The 23,637-nt window shown below is 33.6% G+C and overlaps 4 protein-coding genes across 5 annotated transcripts in view; 2 read left to right on the forward strand and 2 right to left on the reverse strand.

Annotated features, from left to right (window-relative positions):
• Positions 1-13,124, forward strand: part of LOC106790923 (protein Wnt-1-like) — a 45,029-nt gene extending 31,905 nt beyond the window's left edge. For both annotated transcript variants that reach the window (XM_014756186.1, XM_014756187.1), the window contains exons 3-8: positions 6,312-6,510; positions 8,363-8,486; positions 8,736-8,893; positions 11,294-11,471; positions 11,659-11,890; positions 12,013-13,124. In XM_014756186.1, coding sequence (XP_014611672.1) covers positions 6,312-6,510; positions 8,363-8,486; positions 8,736-8,893; positions 11,294-11,471; positions 11,659-11,890; positions 12,013-12,214 — 1,093 coding nt within the window. In that variant the 3' untranslated portion in view covers positions 12,215-13,124. The remainder of the gene's footprint in view (positions 1-6,311; positions 6,511-8,362; positions 8,487-8,735; positions 8,894-11,293; positions 11,472-11,658; positions 11,891-12,012) is intronic.
• An 877-nt stretch (positions 13,125-14,001) lies between these two features.
• On the reverse strand, positions 14,002-19,159 carry LOC106790922 (UDP-glucuronosyltransferase 2B30-like). Its single transcript, XM_014756185.1, has 4 exons — positions 18,228-19,159; positions 17,807-18,152; positions 17,459-17,720; positions 14,002-17,386 (listed from the first exon to the last, which is right to left on the reverse strand). Exons 1-4 carry the CDS (start codon positions 18,596-18,598, stop codon positions 16,890-16,892), a joined length of 1,476 nt encoding a protein of 491 aa, XP_014611671.1. The 5' UTR covers positions 18,599-19,159; the 3' UTR covers positions 14,002-16,889.
• Positions 19,160-19,514: 355 nt separating this feature from the next.
• LOC106790919 (nuclear pore glycoprotein p62) lies at positions 19,515-21,793 on the forward strand. The gene is made up of 4 exons (XM_014756182.1): positions 19,515-19,895; positions 20,040-20,829; positions 20,913-21,156; positions 21,235-21,793. Exons 1-4 carry the CDS (start codon positions 19,823-19,825, stop codon positions 21,595-21,597), a joined length of 1,470 nt encoding a protein of 489 aa, XP_014611668.1. The 5' UTR covers positions 19,515-19,822; the 3' UTR covers positions 21,598-21,793.
• On the reverse strand, positions 21,700-23,217 carry LOC106790921 (checkpoint protein HUS1). The gene is made up of 3 exons (XM_014756184.1): positions 22,834-23,217; positions 22,187-22,593; positions 21,700-22,124 (listed from the first exon to the last, which is right to left on the reverse strand). The coding sequence occupies exons 1-3, from the start codon at positions 22,883-22,885 to the stop codon at positions 21,765-21,767; spliced, it is 819 nt and encodes a 272-aa protein (XP_014611670.1). The 5' UTR covers positions 22,886-23,217; the 3' UTR covers positions 21,700-21,764.
• Positions 23,218-23,637: the final 420 nt, after the last annotated feature.

Consider the following 23,637-nt stretch of genomic DNA (forward strand, 5'->3'; position numbering starts at 1 on the left):
CCGTATCGAGCCAACCTTGATTTCGTTTTTTGATCTTTAATCTCTAGCCAACGAGTATATCGTATTCCAAAAAAGAAAAATAAAATATAAGTAAAAGTTTACTTAGTCCTGATTATAATTATAGAATATCGATACGTTTTTATACATATGAACAACAACAAATTAATAAAAATACAATTATTCGAATAAAAGTAATTATTAAACACTACATAATGATATTGAATTAGATAAAATATTAAATATTATTGTTTTGCTTATTTCAAATACGAATAAGGATTGATTGCGTTATAATTAGAAACGGAAAGAGAAATAGAAACGAAAGTTAAAACCAAACCCAACGAACGTTTCCTGATAATCGTTTTTACGATCGTTTTAACCGTCAAGTATAAAGATCAGGATTCATGGAATGTACGCCCCACTCTTTATCTCAAATATTTTTCGAGCTGAGAAAACGAGACATGATTCACTCGGAGTCCCTTGAAAGAATGAAGGATTAGTTTTACGAGAAACACGACAAAGATATGTCCTTATCGGTAAACCAATAAGGAGAAACGGGGTAATCCGTCACTTTACGAGGTAGGATAAAGGTTTGTTAAGGGTTATATACCATGTAAATAGGCGGGCTCCTTTCTTTTCAAACTTACCTGAGGATAGATAGCATACCATTCGAAGTACTTACTTCTTCACTCAAAATTTCTCCTTATTTTACTGAGTAAAGTATTGAAATATCATTCAGAAAAAATATATTTCTTTTATTGTTAATTTAGTTTGTTTTTACTATAACACTTTGTACTATTTTACCAATTGACATGTGACAATCTCGCCATTTATATTAATGGATTCTTCCGAAATCGCGTCTCACACAGTCAAAAAGTTAATTAACAATTATTTAAAGTATGTCAAACACTCTCAAGGTATGTCATATTTCCACTAATCCTTCCGTAAACAAACGCATCTCGCAATAACTATCGATCGACGTATCTCATCGAGCGCGCGCGCACACACACGTACACCATAACACACTATACTAGACTTTTCATAATTTTTTGTCAACTGTCGATCGACTATGGGTTCTATCTCTCTCTCTCCCACTCCCAAAATAGAATATACAATAAAACACACACATAATTAATGAATGACAACACAGTACTATTAATTAATATACTTGATTATAACAATTATAAGTTTCTCATAAAAGTATACAATAAGTATCGCAAATCTGAAGTATTACTTATATATTATTTGTCAAAGAATCGAGTTTCTTTTTATCACTTATTGTTAGATTATTGATGAAACGATCAAAGAACGTAGCTTTTATGTAGATATATTGAAGATCGTCGAGTAGGTCCAAGGCAAAGGAAGAAAATCTTTTTCTATCTCTATATGTTATTTTTCGTTGGAGGGCGCGATTTATAGCGTGGTGCAACGGCCCTCGCACGAAGAAAGACTCGTCGTCCTTTGCCTGATGTTGCTCGTTAATTTTCGTCGCACGTGTACCACCACTTTGATCGCGCGAGTATGCTAATTGTCGTTCGCCGCCCACACTCCCTTGCTCCTATAGATAAGAGATAAAAAGACAAGAAATATGCCGGATATTCTTTGCCATGACATTTGCCAGCAATGTCATTCGCTAAAGTAACTCAAATTATGATTTAAACGAAAATAAATAAATCCATCTCTTAGGTATTATTGACAACACAATTTTATCTTCTTTTAAGTAATCTTTGTTGAGTTTTTGTTTATTCCAATTTGATATTTTAATGTTGGAAAATATGATGATTATATCGATGAAGATCTCCCATTGATATAATAATAATAATAATAATAATAATCCATATAATCAAGCAACAAATTAACATTGATAATAAAAGTCTTAGTTTAAACGATAAAAGTTGTATGGTTCTGTATATATAAAAGATATAAAGAATACGCAATTACTAGATGAGAATTGCAAATGATAGAGATAGAGAATTAACGAAGTGGATGGATAAGAAGAAAGAACGATTATATACCAAAAACACATAAACTAAGAAGAGAGAGAGAGAGAGAGTTAAATAGAAGACGGGGAGGGTTGCTAGAAGAGAAGGAAATACTGAGAAAAGTACCGTAAAGATAGGTGGCGTACATACCAATGTAAATATGAGCGATCCATCCCGCACGATGTCGCAAACAGAGAAACTAGTACTCTATTTGATATCCCTGGGGCTCGAGGTCTGCACTTTCAGATTTACTGCGTGCGTGTATATGCCGACATGTGTACAGCACTACGTGAAAAGGAAGTGGTGGGGAGCTGAGCTGTGTTAGGGACCCTTATACAATGCTGTTCCCGTGAGGGAAGCGTTGCATCCCCTAATTAAGATTGGCCTTGTTTCAAGCGGCCCACGAAATGATTCGCTAATCTCTAGAGGCTGGATCCTACGATATATACATATAAACTCATATATCGTACATTCGTTTATATGAGTATTCGTTGGATGGTGTAGTACGTGTTCTTATACCAACCAATCTCTGTAAATCTCTACGAACACTTTATATTCTTCTTTCTTTACGCATATTAGTTTTGAATATTACGAGGTCATCGAGGCATTAAAAATACGCTTGCCTATAAAAAAGATATTCGTCGATTAATTTTCTTATCATTCTTGACTTTCCCCGCGAATAATGACTTTTTCAGATTTACCAGTCCGGTGTATGAATCTATTTCGATGAATACGATATTCCCATGACGCGAACTCCTCTAAAATCTGATATATATACAAAACTACAAACAAGTATTGCATGAAATATACAAAAATAAGATTAAATGTATTATATTTCAAATTTGTAGTATTTTAATTATAATTATTATTTCTAATCAAAACAATAGAAGAATATTTCCGTAGTAATAGAAATTAGTAAAATTTTCTCGACACATTGTGTACTTTAGTCGAACATCTTCGAAAGTCATAGTTAACTTCTCTAACAAGTGAGACTTTTTTGAGACATACCGAAGGCCTGAGGAAAACTAAAGGGTTGATCAGAATCATGGGGTTGATCCATGGACATGGTTGTTAGAGAGTGTAATCGATACTAATTAGCATTGTACAAAGTTACGTTCGTACGATGGCCGGCGGCGATTCGCATCATAAACGCACGCGTTTCAACCCCTTCTCTTTCTCTCTCTCTCTCTCTCTCTCTCTCTCTCTCTCTTCATCCACCTAACATACCTAGCTGCCTATCTACCTACCTACCTACCTACCTATCCCACTTATAGCTTTTAATACTAAATATAGTATACACGATTGTACATCGTATTGTAGGCTTTTGAGGATTTATCCCTCCATTATACTGCCGCTGGTGAATGTTCCCGACGTAAATGGGCCCTATCGCTGTCACGTGGACAAAGCGCTGACCGACGTGGTTATGACGGCAACGCGATACCCCTTTAAGTAATAATAATAATCGCGGCGGTAATGGTTGTGCCTCGATATACCTATGTGTATGTGAGTTCTCTCGTTTTCAATGCTTCTCGCTTTCTCTCATTCCCAAATCCCCTATTCCACCCCCGCAAATAAGGACTACCTACCCCTTTCCCCATACCAATACTACTAACCTTCATCATCGTCGTTATAGTCGGACGACGCGACGCATCATCGGATCTGAATATGGATTCTTTTCTTTTCTACGGACTCTTTGTCGAGTTATTATTCGCCCTCGTATCCTTCCCCGCCACTGCCGTCGTCACCGAGAACGAACGAGCAACGAGCCTTATTCCCTAACCGTCTCGACTTACCCTTGGCCTTACCCTTCGATAAAAGCCCGGTACTCTCGCGTGTATCCGCGTTTCTCGACTCCGACGAAATCGCGAGACTCCTTTAAAGGAGTCGTCTCAATCCAAATATTCCTTTTCAATTACTTCATTTTCAATGAATCTCCAAAATAGCAATTAAACGATCACGTGATATTCGTCACGATATTTTTTAATCCAACACATGATCGATTAATACGTATTTTATTATTATTAAATAATGCTTTTAGTAAATTAAAAATTATATCAAATTTCATGTATAAATGTCATATATAGGATGATATTAATTAAAATGTTTCACTAGTTTCAACAAGTTCTACAATATACATTTTTAATATTGTTTTTCTTAACATCAAGTTATATAAAATTAACTGTGATTAATATTATATTGTAAATTATTATATTATATTATTCCGTCCGTATATCTTACTGAAAAATATACCTTTTGAAATAATAAATGAATAATTTGACGTTAACGATGAAATTATTTTGATAAAAAATCCTACCGATTGTATTTTAGTCCTTGGAACTTTAGTTTGGACTGCAATGCTAACACAAACTTTAATTAATTTTTGTTGGGGTCTAAAAACGATCCCCTCTTAATAGTCAAGGGTTAATATATACGAGTTTAGGAGCGAAGTCAAGCCGAATATATATCTTGGCGATGAAGGGCGATCGAGTAATACACAGAACATCACCCTCGAAACGTTCGATGAGTCACGACGATCGACCAGGTCGGCAGGATCCTTCGAAGGCTTTACAATTTCTCGTAACGCGTTACGTCTTCGATTTTACGGTCGAGGCTTTAGTTCTTTTTCACTTTAATGGCCCGCAGCGAGTTTTCCTCTTCGGCATTTCTCGACCATATTGGATACAAGATTTGTCCCTTTAACTAATGTACGCGATCAATGTATCCGTTTTTCCACGACTACATTTACATTTACAGGTCGTCTTTACAAGAATTTTAAACAAATTTCAATAAATTATGTCTCAACTATACTGAGAAATTAGATTTAGATGGAAATATATAGAAACTTTAACACATATGGCGTATCTTTGCAACTTCAAATAAACTATCAAAAATTTTGAGTAACATCCTATATGATTACAAACCCACAAAAGAAAATATTCCTATCTATACTATTGCTTTTCGTATGATTTAACAACGAAGTGTAATACAAACATATACATATTTATTCATAGAACCGATTTCATCATATTCGAGACGTCTACTATTATGCTCTTTCTCTCTTTCTCGCGTATCGATTGCAATATCGTGAACGCGCACCCATATCATTCTCCTCTCCTCCCTAATTCTTCCTATCGTCATTGAGGAAGGGTGCTGCCACCTAAATCGGTTATTTGAGCGTAGGCTCAGCTCGACTGTAAACACGGTGCATGAATTCTCACAACACAAGACGGATAACCTATCGTCTTGACAATGATTCAACTGCAAATTTAACCTCTTTCCAAACGATCTTTCTCGAAATAGTAAAAGGGAAAGAGATGCCCTTACTATCTTACTCTCTCTCTCTCTCTTTCTTTCTCTCTGTCGGTTTTTCGAGGTCCATGTATGTACTCGGAAAATACACAAGAGATAACACGTTGAAGATAGAGGCCGAGACACGCGAAGCAGTGTGTAGACCATAAAGACAACGTGGACTCCTGGAAGGGTCGTAAACCGTCGTTACCAAACAAACCCCGAAATAGTCGAAGCGTATGAAAAGTTGGGAATCTCATAGAGGTGGATGATACCTAAAAGGAGAGGCCTTTAAAGCGTGAAAAGTATTTCTTCGTTCGAAAGCAAACAAACGATAACATGATACCAACTGCCGATGTCTTCTAAGGATCCCATATTTCTTTTTTTCTTTCTAGAAAGAAATTCAAAACCTTGTCTATTTTTCCTCGATTACAAAACCAGCATTGTCGACGGTCACGGTCATGGTCACGGTCACGGTCACGATGCGTCCATTCGAGTCACTCCATAGAATGGTCCTTGACCGATCCATCGTGTTAGTTAGTTCTTCATATTTCGTCTATTTAATTCGTGATTTTATAAGAAGGAAAAGATAAAATGTCTCGAGGACACAAATAATTCCTTTCTTCGAAAAATCCTTATCTCTAAGGTTTGTCTCTCTGCAACAAATAAAATTGTATAAATAACACCTTTAGAGAGAATAATATAATGATAGGAAAGAGATAAGATATTTTTAAAGTTTTATTTTTTTTCACTTCAAAAAAGATAAAATAAAGGAGAGCAATCAAACAACATGGCAAGGTTCTGTGTTTTCTTTCTTCCCCTCTCCATCTCTTTTTCCCCTCTTTTCAAATCAGAACACAAGAGGTCTTCCACCCTCTATAATTTTCACTCGGGATACCTGCTCTAATTATAGGTACTTCAGCGAAAGATGCCGCAGTAGGCGTTTTTCTTCTTCTGGTAGCGCGCAAAGACAAGAAATATGTGTGTACGATGAAAAAAAAGATGAGCGATCTCTCTTCCTACTCAGTGTTCCTCTTTTTTCAGGTATTTGGGATTGGAACCTCGCTTGAGTGGATCGGTCCAGAGTGTTGGAGGCGGTGCCGATGGTGCAGACGGACAACAGGGTTTGGGTATCGCTGGCGCAGGTGTGATCGGTCCTGCTAGTGCCGAAAGAAATTGCAAAAGTGTCCACCTCAGTGTCAAGCAACAACAAATTTGCTCGCGTTCACCACCAGTCCTTCAAGTACGTTATTACGTAAACGACTAATAACGTTTAACTTGCCATTAATTGACCGTCGATATCGACGTTTCATCACGAATCAAAAATTGAATTTAATGTATGAAATTGTGGGGTATGAATTTAATTTAAAAAATAATTATTATTACCTTTTTTTCCTACTACAATCTTTTTATCTTTTTTCTTTTTAACTTATAATATTAAAATCGATAAAAAATAGAATTATTATTACTATTTTTCAAAATAACTGCTCACTTGATACTGAAAAGATAATAAATACCTGTGTTATAGGTAAAAAATTTCATTTTTAATTATCTGACGAATAATTATACCTTTATTATATATATATGTATATGTGTAAACATAAATTTGATATATTTTGGATAAAATAATTTATATATATCTTGTTTTTTTTTTCTTAATGCAACGAAAAGAACAGCGCTAAGAGATTTTAACGAGTTTTTAATGGTCAATCAAGCAGTTCGATACAAAGCAACGCGTGATTATTATTTTCAAGCTGGAAAGGGATCGTCAAGACCTTATCTTAAAGCAAAGATTTATGTCTTACGTGAATAATTAATATAAAAGTGATAAATTTCAATAAAATAATAATAATCACATTAAAATAAATATATGAATAAGAGTAAAAAAATATCAATTGCACATTTAGTAGGATCTTTTAATTCTGTCAAATTTCACTTAAAAAAAATCCTTTGATTATTATAACCATTACATTAATTAAATTAAAACGTGCAATTATGAGTTTATACATTCAATAACTAGAAATTTATATATGATAAATACAAATACGTGTCCAGTATCACAATATCTAACATACGCAATTGCTGAATTTATGTCGAATTGATTGAACAGTACAATGACAACGTAATTATTTGAAAGTATGTATTAAACTTAAAATCATGAGAGAGTGAAAGAGAACAATCTCTCACCGATCATGCTGGGAAAGTATCGGCCTAGCTGTTTCGATTTCATGCGTTACGAAATGGAGAAGGGTCGGAAAGATGAATACGACGAGCGAGTTTCCAAACGTTAAACCGAGTACAAATGATGGTCGTCTCTGTTAAAAGAATTACACGGCGAGTTATTCGAAAGAAAAAGACAAGAGAGATAGAAAGATACTTCTTGTTTTCGTTGCACCGTAAAACTGCTGCTGGTGAACTCACCTGGATCACGGTGAAACACGGCTTTACATTCCCAAAAATCGCGTTTACCTTTCTCTAATGCACAAATCCTGTCGGATGACCTAAAGGTGGAAGAAGAAGGTGGTTAGCAGAGGTGATGATGGTCGACCGACTAGGAACCGGTGCCTAGGTAAACTTGAGACTCGATATTTCTTTGAACGTTGCCGACCATCCCGGTTTTCCCAGACTGACTGCCGACATTCAAGTCTCGCTCGAAGTTACCGACAAAAGACACCGACATGAATATTCATTCATCAAATAGGACACACCTATGACCGTCTCTCTTCTTTCTCCTCGTAGTACCTTCATTTTTCTTATCCATTGGTTTTTTATTGTTTCGATCACGAAATCAAAGGATTACAATTTTTAAAAGAGAAATAATTAACTGATGGATTCATATTCTAATACTGATGCTCGGAAATTTGCTGAAATGAGAGATTCATTTGCGCTATTATTTTTGCTGTGTTAATAAAATTTACAAATAACAAGTATATAATATAATAATATTATATATATATAATTATTATATTTATATAATAATAATTTGTTGTATACCTTGTACAAATATTATGTGTATATTTAAATGGATGCTTATGTACGAGCGATTGGTATCTTGCTCCAAATATGTCGAAGCTCACCTACTTAAATTTCCACAGGCGGTAAGTGCAGGCACAAGATTGGCAATCGAAGAATGTCAGCACCAATTCCGGTCAGCAAGATGGAATTGCTCAGTCAGTCCAGACAATCCGGACAATATTTTTGGTGGTGTCATGCTAGTCAGTGAGTACTGATTATAACTTTTCAATAGAATGCGTCATTATACCCATATAATAAATATATATAAATCAATGACTGATTTCCGGCTTTGACGATAACATATATATAAATATCACATAATTATTATCATGCATGTACCATATGTAAACATTTTAAAGATAAATATTTATAGGAAAATTAGATCAATTGCTTATCAATGTATTGGCATTGAAACAATTCAAAAACAATAAAAATAATCATTTGAATTCACAGATAGTCGAGAAGCTGCATTCGTTTACGCGATATCAGCAGCTGGAATCGCTTACAGTGTAACTAGAGCATGTTCAAGGGGCGAACTGACAGATTGTTCCTGCGACAATCGAATTAGGACGCGCCGACCGAATAACTGGCAATGGGGTGGCTGTAGTGAGGTCAGTATATCTCTCTCTTCTTATCTAATTGACTGTTCAGAGAACGATTAAATACTTAAATGGTATTTGACTATAATTGACACAAATTCATCATACGAATTCTTAATTAATCGATGCGTATTTGTCTACAAAAAAAAACTACATAACAACGCTTTCGTCAGCAAATTCGGAGAATTGAGTTCGATCGGCGATGTAAGGTTTCCTTGAAAGAAAGTTTCACTCAATATTCCCGTTGAGTATCATTCTTTCTGATATCTTTTTCCTTTTTTAAAATTAATATTATTTATCAATACAGTATTTCCAGCCGAAAAACGGTGATGCTCCAGTGTAATGAGTCGAAAGTAAAGGTTTCTTTTTACTCTTTTCAAATATTTCTCCTTATAGTTCTTCTTCTTTATACCCGTTACTTGCTAAACTAATCGCCTTTTACTTTTATCTGCGAAACAAAGGAAAAAATAAACGCGTTTTTTATAGCGAACAAAAGCTGGTAATACGAAATAAAATCTAGTTAGGACGGTCTAACGAACTAGAAATTGAAAAAAAAGAAGAAAGAAACTAAAAATACAACGAAAACGAATTTCGTTCCCCATCTTTCGTAACTGCTAGGTTATACCATTGTAGGGGGATTAGATAAGCTACTTTTTAAGGATTACTTTCCCTCGCCCCGTTACTTTCGATACCTCCGGAAGCCCCCAAAGTAGTGTACCTCGTAAATTAAGGTTAAGAAAGTAGTGTAAACTAACCACGGTGGACTTTCAAAACACGATTCTAAAGTTTTTTCAAACGTGAGTTTATACAGGGATGTTTCATTAACTCTTTCGTTACGAGCGGTGACTATGATCACCCAACGCCTGACGCTTGCAATGTACACTTTGTGCATATCTTTAAAACTGTCCATACGAAATTACATTATTAAAAGTTATGTGTATTTTCTAATTGCATTATGTGATAATTCTTACAGACGATTACAGATGTTTCGTAAGTGCACACTTTTGATGAGGCGCCGAAAAATCGGTCCGTAACGAAAGGGTTAATCGTTATAATCAATTAATCGTACCATTGTACACATGGAATGTATTACAATGTGATAATACTTCTCTCAGGGTCTTGATCGGTGCATAAACCAAATGTTAAGTATTGCACTTGCTATTTATTGTTAGTACAAACCAAGTTCTTGTATGTCTATCGCAAGGAGAACTAGCCAAATTTGTCTAAACCGGTTCGATACTCCTGTCTCGATACACTAGCTCAGAAAGTTGAACTTCGTTGAATGATCCTGAAGAGACTACTTTAGTACGTAGCTTCGAAAAATAAAATGATTTTTAGAAATTTGTTTTCTCACGAATATTACTTAACACTTACAATTAGAGATAATTTAGTCACATTGCACACTATTTCGTCAGTCCAAATATATGAATTTCTTTGAAATTTTAATTCTGTTGAATCGCCCAAACTAATATAAATACAAAATTTATAAAATATACTTTAAGAAAGTAAAGGATTTAAAAGAAAAGGCGAAAATAGTAAATTTATTTTTCTACGCTTAAGCATTTCCTATTTTGATATACTCGGATATATGCAGCAATGATCATTCAAGGAGAGCGAGAAAAAGAAAGAGTAAGAGGTTAAAGATAAAGAGGGTAGAGCGCTACCGTCTCGACCTCCCTCTCTAAGCGCGTAAACCTTAACCCTGGTCGAAGACAAAGCTTGTTCTCTAAACGGATGCATTTCGTGCGAACGGCTGACCCCTTGTAGACTTTGCAAGCTTACAACGGGATTAAGGGGGTTAAGCTTGTTAACTTGCAACAATCCGCCGCCGCGCCGACCCCTTTCTCGTTCGTTCTTCGCTCTCCACATGGGCGCAGTGCAACACAGAGAACGATAGCGATGCTAGTGCGATTGCGATGACGATAGCGTTGCCATTGCCGTTGCCGTTGGTAGTAGTATATTGGTGACAGTGTCGGTGGTGATGTCAAGGAGCTCATCGCGTTTCCTCCAGGATTACCATCAAGAGATATGATCGTCCATTTCTCCATTTTCGTTCTCTGCTAGATTCTCGCCGTCTTTGAGCTCCCCTTAACGAGCCAGATCCCATAGGACAGATGTCTTGGGCAAGCGAGCCGACAGATTTTCAAGATAACGATGTTTGTTTTCCAACCTTGTCTTCCTTCCTTCCTTCCTTCCTTCCTTCCAGCGAACAAGCAAGCAGCAGGATTCATCGACCGAAAATATTGCTGGCGTATAATTTCGTCTTGACGTAAGAAATTTCGTTGAGATACGCAAAGGTTGCGTCAGGGTATTAATTAAAAGTCGATTAAACACTCGTTAACAAAGATTTCTAAATTTATCCCATTTTTATGTGCACATGTGTCTACGTAGATCGCTTTACTTATTCTTTAGGACATACATTTTGGGGACAAGTTCTCTAGAGAATGGACGGATGGTGCTGAAGAACCAATGAAGGAAGGAATTACGAATAACGTTAAAGGATTAGCCGGTCAACTGATGAGGAAACACGACAGCGAGGCAGGCAGACGGGCTATCCGTTCGAAAATGAAACGTATTTGCAAATGTCATGGTAAGTTATACCACTTCTAAGCTTAAATACCCTAAATTTATCTGATCAAGTTTTGGTAATAAAAGAGAAAATAAAAGTACGTCATTTTTAAAGAAACATTCTCTCTATAAGTTATATTATCTTATAAAATCTATAAAATATCTTTAATATTTTGAATGAGTATCGTTAATAGATTAAAAATTCGTAGGCATGTCCGGTTCATGCAGTGTTCGCGTATGCTGGAGGAGACTTCCAGCATTCAGAGAGGCCGGGACAGATCTTGCAGCTCTTCACGATGGGGCAGCATTGGTACGACTGTCTCAACGAGGCGGCAGAAGACCCGCAAGACTGAGGCCCGCGCAACCTGATCTCAAACGACCGAACAAGACGGATCTAGTCTACCTGGACGATAGTCCTGATTATTGTGAAAGAAACATCACGTATGTTTTTATATCCATTAACACAAAAACGTCTTACACACAAATGTCTTTTATCAGCTTAGAAAATTATACAAAATAAAGAGAAAAATAAGCAAGTAGATTGAACGTTGGGCTGATCGTAGGTTGGGCATTCCTGGAACGAGAGGAAGAATCTGCAACCGAACATCACCGGGACTCGATGGTTGCCGGTTATTGTGCTGCGGTCGAGGTTATCAGACAAGGGTACGGGACGTCACGGAAAAATGCAGTTGCCGATTCGTCTGGTGCTGTCACGTGAAGTGCGAACTCTGCAGACAGAGGCGCGAGGAACATATTTGCAATTAGAGAAGAGATAGACTGTTGTCGCACGACTCATGCCATGTGACGTTATTCTTTTCGATGAGAAAGGCCATCGATTTCGGGGTAGATTGATGTGCCCGCGAACTAGTTCGTTTGTTCTTATCGCTCAATTTTCCGTAGCGTTGATAAAAGGAAAAAAGAAAGAAATATACCAATATCCGCCGCGAGAGGCTAGAAAAAAAAGAAAAAATAACGATATACGACGTATTGAGAGGAAACATGACAAAGAAGATGAAGAAAAAAGCATTCTGTACCTGACAGTCAGAGTGTCGTAAATAATCCACTCTTCGGCAACGTTTATTTAAGTTTAGTTATCTATAATTTCGGATACTCAGGGTAATACGCTTTGTCCGCGCTTCTCTCGTATGATAGAAAAACCCATCGATAGCGTGCGCGAGGGCAAGCGGATCCCTCGAGTTTCAGTATTAATAATGATATAGGTATGTCAGGCGACGACATAGATATATGTATACCCTCGTTGGAGTTACGAACACGTGGCTCGTTATGCTAGTCTGGCTCTCAGGTGCAGCGTTAACCGCGTGGATATTGACAACTGAACATTGAAAAAGTTTATACAACTGTCGCTCAAAGAACAGAAGACGATGATTGTTTTTTCAAAATCTTTTTTCAAAATCTTTTTTCAAAATCTTTTTTCAAAATCTTCTTTTGTATAGAATATCCCATTTGAAATCAAAACCAAAAATATAAATATTTCTATTGGATAGTGGGATGTTACAGAACGAAATTGCACTGTTCGTAGGAAGAAATACAATAAAACAATTTCTTTTTCTTTTCAAAAACATTTCTTGAGATATCAAGATCGTTAATACTTTTTTACGTGGAGTTACGTTTTTATTTTATTTTTTTTGATATTATAATAATAATATAATAAAGCTCATAAGGAAATACTATTTTATTTAACGTTAAAATGATTTTCAACAAAACTAACGTTTGAACAAAAAATTATGTGAAAATCTTAAACTTACACGTATTAGTCTAATATCGTTTAATATACTATTATTTATGTTTAGATTTGAGATGACACAATATGATCTTAAAAATATGTAATTGTAACTGAAACAAATAAGCTTAAGACTTTTTGGTTTTATTTAAGCATGATTTTCTCACTCTAAGTCATTTTCAAATCAAAAGAGAATACCCATTGAATTTGTTTGGTAACGAACTATCGTATATAGTAACACTAATATACCATTCTATCTAAAAAAACACAATAATTTAAGTACTTCAAAAAAATGACTTAGAAATAATAAAATTCATATCATTATATATTTCCTTCCAAACAATGTAACGTTGCTCTGTGACATTTTTGTATTTTAATCAATTTTAAGAAATTAATTAAATATTCTACTTTAAATGGGACATTCTGTATACTCTTGATGATACTTCCGATTATAAGGAGATATATATATGTATGCCTGTACTACTGCATTGACTGTATGCATTATTATTATAATGAGTATTTGAAATATTCAGATACTTTTTTGATATCGAGTAACTTTTTTTAACTAAATAAATAATAATCAATATTCTGTATGAAGTATGTTAAAGAAGAAAATATGACTAGCTTTAGCAATAAAAGCTTTAGCTTTGGCTTATTGCTTGTAACGACAGAAGAAAAGTAAGTTATATTATAAAGTATATTTATAAAAATTAAACATATACATTTTATAGGTAAAATTGTCGAAAGATTTCTTAAACTTTAATGATATATTGTGTTTTGCAAGACAAAAGTAATTTTAAAGATCTTTGGATGAAATATATATAATTGCTATTGCATTTACAAAGATATCTACAATTTACATTTATGACTTATTAGAACTTTGAAAAAGCTTACTTTATATTTCTTGTCACAATTACGACTAATCACTGTAACATACTTTATACAAACATTGATTTCTTAGTACATTCAATACATTTTAATCAATCTAGAAAAAATTATTCAATTATAAAAATTGTCCAAAAAATGTCTACAACTATGAAGCATATCAGAGCTCTTGTATTACCATATTGAACGATGAACCGTCCTGGTATGCTCGTCCAATGATACATACCTTGAATAATAGTGACTGTTACCACCTTAGTGTTAAAAGCTTGAAATATTCTAATTAGATTGCAATATCCACGTGCAAGATGAAAGAGAGAGAGAAAAATACAGAAATTCAGAAAATGATAAAAGAAAAAAAGAGAATACTCGCATATTCGTACACTATAGTGTGTCTTATCCATTAAATTAAAGAAAAAAAGGTAAAAAAAAGAATAAAATAAAAAGATCTCTGAAAGTATAGGTATCTTAATATATGCCAATGCTCTCTAACACTTAGAATTTTGTCTTTACATAAAAATAAGAATAATCGTAATGCTCGCTGCCGCATTCGGCATAAAAGGTACAATCGTATGTAGATACCTTTTGAATGAAGAATATGATAAAATTGGTAGATTTATAGATATGAAATGCGAAATGTCCATATCGTTCATGTTTGAAAGAGAAGAAAGACAAATCGTTGATATCTATCGTGTTGTCACCGTTAATTCTCTTTTCGAAACGCTCGAAACACTTGTAACGAGAAGAGGAATCTACCAATGAATGAATGTAAATACTATCTTATCGTATTTAGCTTTTACGTCCAGAAATCCGTGTAACTGTATATACGTAAATATAATTACCGCATTTCCGAATCCTGCCCAAGCACGAAACGAACATGTTTTACGAACAAAAAACACGTAAGCACACATCACAGTAAAGAGAATATATAAGTAGTGATGAACATACAATATAGTTTCACTTACAAATTACCAAGTAATTCAATCATCGTAGAGTTTCAAATCGACTTATGGAAATCAAAAATTTTTGAAAATTGTATTTTTCAAAGTAAAAAATGGACTATGAAACCATTCTGAATTTTAAATTATATTCGAAACTACTGGACATAAGAAAAATACTTATTATAGCTTAAGTGAATCTACAAATCTTGGAGAATTATAATACATGGTAATTAAATGCACAGGAAATGCAACATCAAAAAATCTAGAAATAATGCAATCTGGAACAGGTTCTGAACTACTTTTTATATGAGGAAACATTTAACAAATATCGTGTGTAGCAATTTATCAGTTAATCTAATTGAATTAGAGAACAATCTTTGCCAAACCATTATTGCAAACCATTATTGAATTCTCCAAGATTTGTAGATTAGTTTAAGCTGTAATAAATATGCCTCTCACTTCCAACAATGTTTGAATATCATTTTAAATCACGGACGTTCCCGTGTTCCACTTTCATTGTATAATACTTACAATGTAGACAAGTAATTTTTATGTAACAATTATTAATTACTTCTTAATGATTTCTTTGTGATATTCAATATGATTGACTCTTAATGTCAATTGAAAATCAAGCTATTCACATAAGCTTTTTATTTCTAATAATTTTTAATTGTTTTTGGTACATACTCCGAGTGATTTGAAACTTTTGTCATGCATATAATTTCAAGTGATTGATATGCACATCATTAAATATAAAACAACATAAAATTGCCACTTTTGTAATGAATACTTTAGTTCGATTGTATTATTATTATTCACTCCGAATCGAGAACATCTTTCTATCTGTACAGCTTCGATCTCATTTTACAGGTTAATTTAAAAAAAAAAAAACAGAAAGTGCAAAGGATTGATCCTTGTTTGAGTTAAAATTATGAATTCTATTATTGATTTTTATTTAACATAACATTACTTTGTATACTTTTTTTATTTCACAGTAGACAATTAAAAGATTGTATAACCAAAGAGAGAACGATAAACCTTTGGTTAAAATTGTGTCTCTAAGCGTACGCACACGCGAATTCTCAGTGTTGATATGAAGCACTGTTAAATAACAAGTGACTACTAGTACTCGTATATGATAAAAAGTTAAGAAGCAATTGGTGAGACAATTTTTATACGATTGAAAAAAAATATACTCAACAGTTTAACCACGAGCAAAGGAAAGTCTATTAAGCTTGAGAAATTTCACATTTCTTACATTTGTAACTACTTTAATGTATTTTATCTGTTATAATGCTAGAAACTAAAATTGAAGAAGAAAAAAAAATAAATTGAATGAAAACGTCGATCCATATGCAACAGTAAACATCAACAACGTCAAAATCGTTTTCCCTTTTATAAAAAAAAAAGTGAAAAAATAAAAATAAGAAAAAACAAAACAAACAGAAACAACCTAATTGTTAATTTTAATTAGGACTGCGATTTTAATAATACGTTTATACTAGATACCTCTATTCGTCCGTATGTTTATAAGACTATCATAAAAAGCGTAGACGAACGAGAAACTCGTTACTGTGCACACTGTTGTCACACAGAACCGCAGAGTATTGAGAAATTTGTATAATTTATTTTTCCTTATGATAATATATTGCATTATATTCTTAGCTTTTCTAAAATCACTAATTAAACAACTTCTCGTAAATGGTTAGGCCTCTCTCTCTGTTAGAAATGAGATATACCATAGTTCGTAACATTTGTATATGTATGTACCTGTAATCCATGTGCATTTATATAAATACATATGCGACAAAGCGTCTATTATGTGTCTTGCAATCGATTTATACAAGGCATATACTTTCGATGCTTAAAAGATATCTTATCGTTCGTATCTTCCCTTTGATTTGCGCATTTTCTCCGATATTATAATGTATCGCAATAAAAAACCAACTCCAGCCAATAAAACACCAATGACGGCTCCCGTGCAAAGACCGAGGAAGAATTGGAAATCCTCGTAGAAGGTGCTTACGCCCTTAGGTGCAACGAGGAACTTATCGCTATCGCTTTTTGTTCTGGCAATGTAACGAAGCCAGTAAACCAATCTATCTGATGCTGGATTTAATCTATCACGTATCGCTACGGAAATTCTTCTAGCATTTTCACGATAATCCGTTGACGAATAAATGGTATTAATGAGACTAATGATATCTTTCATATCATCGCTCAAGCGTGCGAAACCTAATTCGACTGCACGGACGCTATTTTTAGATTCCTGTGCATTTCTTGGAAAACATATTACCGGAGAACCATGGAAAGCAATTTCCAAAAGTTCGATATCTGCACAATGACTCAAAACCACACGTGTCCGACCATTACCTATAAATTAATAATTTCCGAATTTTTATTTTCCATTGTTAATATAAATTATTTTTTAAATATTCATTATACCTATGAGATCTTGTCTATCGACGTTTTTCCAGAGATAAAGATTTACTGGAAATTCTTCCTCGCTATTAGTAACAGACTCGCGAACTTTCCATACCACTACATGACCTTGTCTACCTTGCGGCAACTTCTGCGCTATCTCTTTTACCAATGATTTATAATGTCCATCCAAAAGAACAACAACAGAACCGAGTCTATGTTCAATAAGTAACTTATGAAGCTCTTCTGGTAGAGGCTGTGGTCCTCTACAGTGATGACATCCAATCTACAGCAACATAATTTTGATAAAACTTTATAATCGGAATGAAGTGCATATATATATATATAAATGTAACATTCAATTTTATTCACCTCGACTAACATTTGTGTCAAGGAAGCAAAATCCATTCGCAAAATATTATCTGTACTCCAAAATACTAAACGTACATCGGAATAAAGATTATTTTGACTGATCTGTAAATTTGGTAAATGTTTCTTAACTAAATCAAAAGCTGGTGTTACATAATTGTTTTCAATATTAGCAGATATAGATCTCCATGCTAGATTGGTAGACATTCTAGACCAGAAAGCACCCTTTAAAATTGGCAAAGCAACACCAGTACGTTCAAAAGCGTAAACTTCTTCATAGGCGTTTCTGGTTAATATTATAGGTATCGACTCAATGGATTTAATCCATGGTAACAAGCATCCATCATGTCTAAAAATGTAATCATTCGATGAAAAAAATTACATTCTATAAAACAAAAAAGAAAACAACAATTTGACAATTAACCTCAAGGCAGGGACCAATGTGATCGTTGCTTGTAATTCCTGTACTTTTCGCGATAATTCCTGATCCTTGAGCAAACTCTCACAAAATTTCAAGGCATGATCTTCTGGATAAACAAGCTTCTCGAGAGATGCCTTTAACTGATAAACTTCGACATCGATGAGATTCTCATACAGATCATTAGCAATCTGTTCGGGTATGATCAATGTCACGTCGATTCCTTGATCCGAGAGTGTATTTGCAAGCAAAGAAAGATCATAAGCATCTTCAAATCCAACCATCAATACCGACAAGGGTGGTGCCGTTAAACTTGAACCATGAATAAAATTGACTAACATGGATAAATAAGTATATATGTACATTAAAATAAACATCTTTGAAGGTATTTTAAATGACAGATTTCGAAAATTTCTTTATATTCACAATTTATCCAAACACTATATATAAATCAAGTCTTTTTCTTCGAATGGTCTGGGTATGAAGACGCCATTAACGACGCATCGCACAGCAAAATGTATATTCTGTAGGCGCAATGATACAATTACTTGACGGCGTAGGAATACAATCGCAGAAATGTGATAAAACCATCGCTTTGCGTAGGAGAACCGTTTAAAAAAAGGCCAAAAAGAAATCACATTAAGGCTGTCTTAATGCGCACCTTGTATATCTTTTCTATTTTAAATATATACATTCAGATGATTTGAAGTATATCTATCTGCTGTAATCTTCCTTTTGTATAATTTACACGACACCGTTCTTCTTTAAAAAGAAAAATTATTTTTAATATTCTACGCATGACGGCTGTTGTTTTCTTCATATTTGTCACGTTCAAATTCTATTTGTGTTTCTTTTCGAATGATTAATATTGTTTCAAGATTTGTCTTCACGTCCATCAAGGTACTCGTAAACAAGATCATATCGTTTACTTGACTTTTCATACAATGATGTTGACGCTATAGGGATAACGAAAAGTCCCTAACATGTTCGCGAGTAGCGACAGCTCGAGGTAGCGTCTCGAAGCATTATCGATACCTCGCAAGGATCGATGTCCTAGGGGAAAAAACTCGGATATCGAACGAGCTAATGTGAACGATAATTATTCAAACGTAGTGGGAGATTGACAGCTTTTGTAATAGCATCATCGTAAATAATTCAACAATTTTATTATCTAATTATATCATATTTCAAAATATTAGGGAAAAAAAGAGTCCGTAAAATCCGCTAATCGTCAAGAAAATATAATAGCAAACAATTGGTCAATTACTTATAATCAATTTTTCATGACAACTTTACTATCTAGGTATAATAGGATAATTCGTATATTTAAGTTGGCAACAAAGTTTTACCTCGCATCAGTATAATATGCAACAGAAATAGATTGAATAAGTTTCTTTGCTATTGAATCTATGTAAAAACGAAAAGTGGCGTATGTTAATATTTTGTCTTTATAAATCGTTAAATTTTATTATTACTTATTCTATACTGATGGACTGCACAATATTTAAAACTAATTTAACTTTGTTTCCTTTATAATTAAACGGAAAAAAAGATTAGTGTTATTGTGCTAAAGAGTTAAACAGTGTAATCTTACATAAAATATGAATTTTGGATTCGATGCTTCAAAAACTCAAGGCAATGCAACAACCACGACGAATATGGCTACACCAACAAGTATATAACACATATATATTAGCCTTTCATATTGTGAATAATTATTATATATTAAAAGAAAAAAAACTCGATCATAGTTTTAACACAATATTACGAAAAATAACTTCAAATATTTATTGTTAACGACTCTAAAAACATTTTTAGGTTTCACATTCGGCGTTACTGGAGCTGGAGATGCAGGTAAACAAATGACACCTGGGTTAACGATTACATCCGTACCAAATAAACCTGGAAATCTTTTCGGATCTGGAATAACTACTCCAGGCCAAAGTACAGGTTTTACGTTTGGCACTACATCAAGCACTTCTGCGCCTACTATAGGAGCAACATATGGTAGTATTATAACGAATAATCCGACTACGGGATTTGGAGGATTTGGTGCAGCCACATTGGCTATTTCTACGGCAAATGCTAGTACTCCTGCTACTGTTGCATCTACAGGATTTACTACACAGGCACAGGCGTCTACAGTACTTACAGGTAGCGAAAATGTGCAAACGTCTGCAGCGACTGGTCTAACTTTTGGAACATTAAGTTCTGCAACCCCTAGTATTACTGGATTTAATATTGGTGGCACCACGACTACCGTTACAACCACTACCACACCTACTTTTACTTTTGGAGGTGCAACTACAACAACACCTACTGTAACAGCATTTTTACAAGATGCAACAAAAACGTCTACGATACAAACAGGATTTACGCTCACACCATTCACTACTGCAGGATTTGGAATAACTAATACATCTGCCACTACCACAGCTGCAGGATTTTCTCTAGGTACAACTACAACAACTTCAGCTGTACCTATCTTTACATTTGGTACAACTGCATCTAGTACTACTGGTTTTATGCTAAACAAAACAACATCTGTTACTGCGTCTTCAAACATTGCAACTGTCACTACTCATACCACTTTAGGAACTACAACTACGTAAATAAATACATGTGTCATGCTATAAAATTATAAAAATAGGTATATTAATATAAATGAGTATTATTTGCTATCTTTTTTAGAGTCAGTTCCTCTGCTAATGCTGTACAGCCAGGAGGTATTAATTTTTGTCAACTTGAGGAGTCCATTAACAAATGGACTTTAGAATTGGAGGAACAAGAAAAAGTATTTGTAAATCAGGCAACACAAGTTAATGTGTGGGACAAATTACTTATAAATAATGGAGAAAAAATAGTAACTTTGAATCAGGAAGTGGAAAGAGTTAAACTTGAACAACAACAATTAAAACATGAATTAGACTATGTTGTATGTATTAATATCTTGCTAATTGTATAAATTATTGTAATATGAGAAATTAATTAAAAGTCTATTTTGATTTGTTAGGTTGGTCAGCAAAAAGAATTACAAGATTGTTTAGTACCACTTGAAAAAGAATTGGCATCATTATCTGTCTCAGATCCAGAAAGAGAATACACTTATCGTCTGGCAGAGAGTATTGATACTCAATTAAAACAGATGTCGGAAGATTTAAAAGAAATAATAGAACATCTGAACGAAGCCAATCGAATCCAAGATTCTAGTGATCCAATTGTACAGATTAGCAAGATTTTAAATGCACATATGAACAGTTTACAATGGCTTGATCAAAGAACAGCTCTTCTAACTCAAAAAATACAACAGATCGATCAAATGCACCAAAACTTTAGACAAGAAAACGAACGAAGTTTCAATTTAGCTTACAATTAATTCTAGCAAAAGTTTTTCTACATGTCTATGATTAATTTCTAAAACACAAAAACAATCATATCTTATATATTTTTGAAAAAGATTGAGAGAAAAAACTTGATCTAAAAAAAGGAAAATAAATATGCTTTTTATTTCATACTTTATAATTTAATTAATCAATTTTTTTGTTATACTGCAATTGCAGGAACAAAGTAGCGAACTTTCAAATACCCTGCTAAATCTAAAAATAAATTAACTATCCTATTTTCTATTATATTACACCTTACAGAATTGGGATGAACTATATCCCAAGCTAAAAAGGTTAACAATTTTTTGACATCTATCGTAGCAGATATTACTCTGTCTTCTTGGCTAGAAGACCAAACTTGTAATCCTTGAAAGTTTGCCGATACATTTGCACTATCGGTTTCTACTTTCAAAATGAACATTCCAGTATTATCTGCTGTTAATGTTAAATGTGGACTCATATTTTTCATTCTTTCCACAATATGGCGCAAATTTCGAAGTAGTGGCATGTCTACGGATATCTGAAATAATAAGATAATTGTTTAATAGAAAGATTTATTTCTAAGTGTAAAAAGAAACTTACATCAAATTCTGATATATTAGGAACTTTATAAGTGGTCCATTCTTTTCGTGGCACAACTCTTACTGGTACATCGTGAACGCATTGTCGTGATTCTACGGTTGAAGAAGATAATTCCATTTCAAACGTGAGACAAGGTTGAAGTTTGTTGGTTAATTTTATTTTGACACTCTTCGAATTTAGACGAAGAGAACTCAAACTCCTAGCAAGCATCGCCGCCTCACATTCTAAATAAATTTCATTCTGCTGTTCGGAAACACCACTCATGATATATTCGGTAAAAAAATGACTCTGAGATAATTCTGCCCACAGAACAGGTATACTATCACAACCGATATTGAAAGAAATTTCTTCCGTAGTTATTCGTAAGACGCATTGTTTTGCTATCTTTGAAATAATGGTGACAATATCTGAAAGAAAAAATTAATATTATATAGTCAGATATTTTTTGAAAAACGTTACTTCAGATCATCATTCTTATCAAATTTCAACATCGCTTTATTTTTAAACATTTACTGAATTCAAATTATTCGTATAGCTTTATTATTTACAATTTTTGGCATTGTTTACAATCAGAAGTTTATTTAACGAATAATTAACACTTTAACATATATTTACAAAATCAAAAATAAGGTTAGAAAGATGCTTACTAGTAAAATCTCGCATAGCTATAGCGTCTATCATTCTGCATCTAAATTTCATCTTTTTAAGCAGTAAAATTTTATGTTCTATTAAAATTTGTTAATAACATATAATAAATAAAGAAAGATTGTTTACATGTTCTTGTCAATATGTCAACCACGAAGATGTCAACATACGGAATGCAACGCACTTACAATATTATCTTAAGTGTGTGTATTGTTTATTCAATACATATACACAAATATTTGTGTTTATGTATATACAATCATAATAGTCTATTTATTTTAGCTATATTTTTAGTTATAACAGAATTCAAATAAATAGTTGAGCTGAAACACTTTCGAAATATTTTTAAATGGATCATTACTACCGCTTCGTTTTCATGAAATCCTATTTGTCGTAATTGAAATCTTATTGGATGATACAGTTAACACAATGTTGTCTTAAATAAAACAAATATTACATTTAAAATGATTCATATATATTCTGATACAAATTTATTATAAGATGTTTACTTTTTACAGGTATAAATTACATTATTTGCATAAACAACATTTTCACATAGATCACTATCAGTAAGTAGAACTAACGTGTACAAAATAATGTAAATTTATGTGAGCCTCATAACTATATCCATAGTAAGCAAAGATTATCATTGCACAAAACAATGTAACATGTCGATCGATTAACGAAAAGAGCGAATGGAATGACGACAGTGGTGTTGTTATCGTTGTTTATCTATATCAATGACTATACAATTTCTTTCTCTTCAAATATGAAAAGTTTTCTAACAGTGAACAATATTTGTATTG

Source organism: Polistes canadensis, unplaced genomic scaffold (assembly GCF_001313835.1).
Source record: "Polistes canadensis isolate GaletaPanama2010 unplaced genomic scaffold, ASM131383v1 scaffold_269, whole genome shotgun sequence".
Lineage (NCBI taxonomy): Eukaryota > Metazoa > Arthropoda > Insecta > Hymenoptera > Vespidae > Polistes > Polistes canadensis.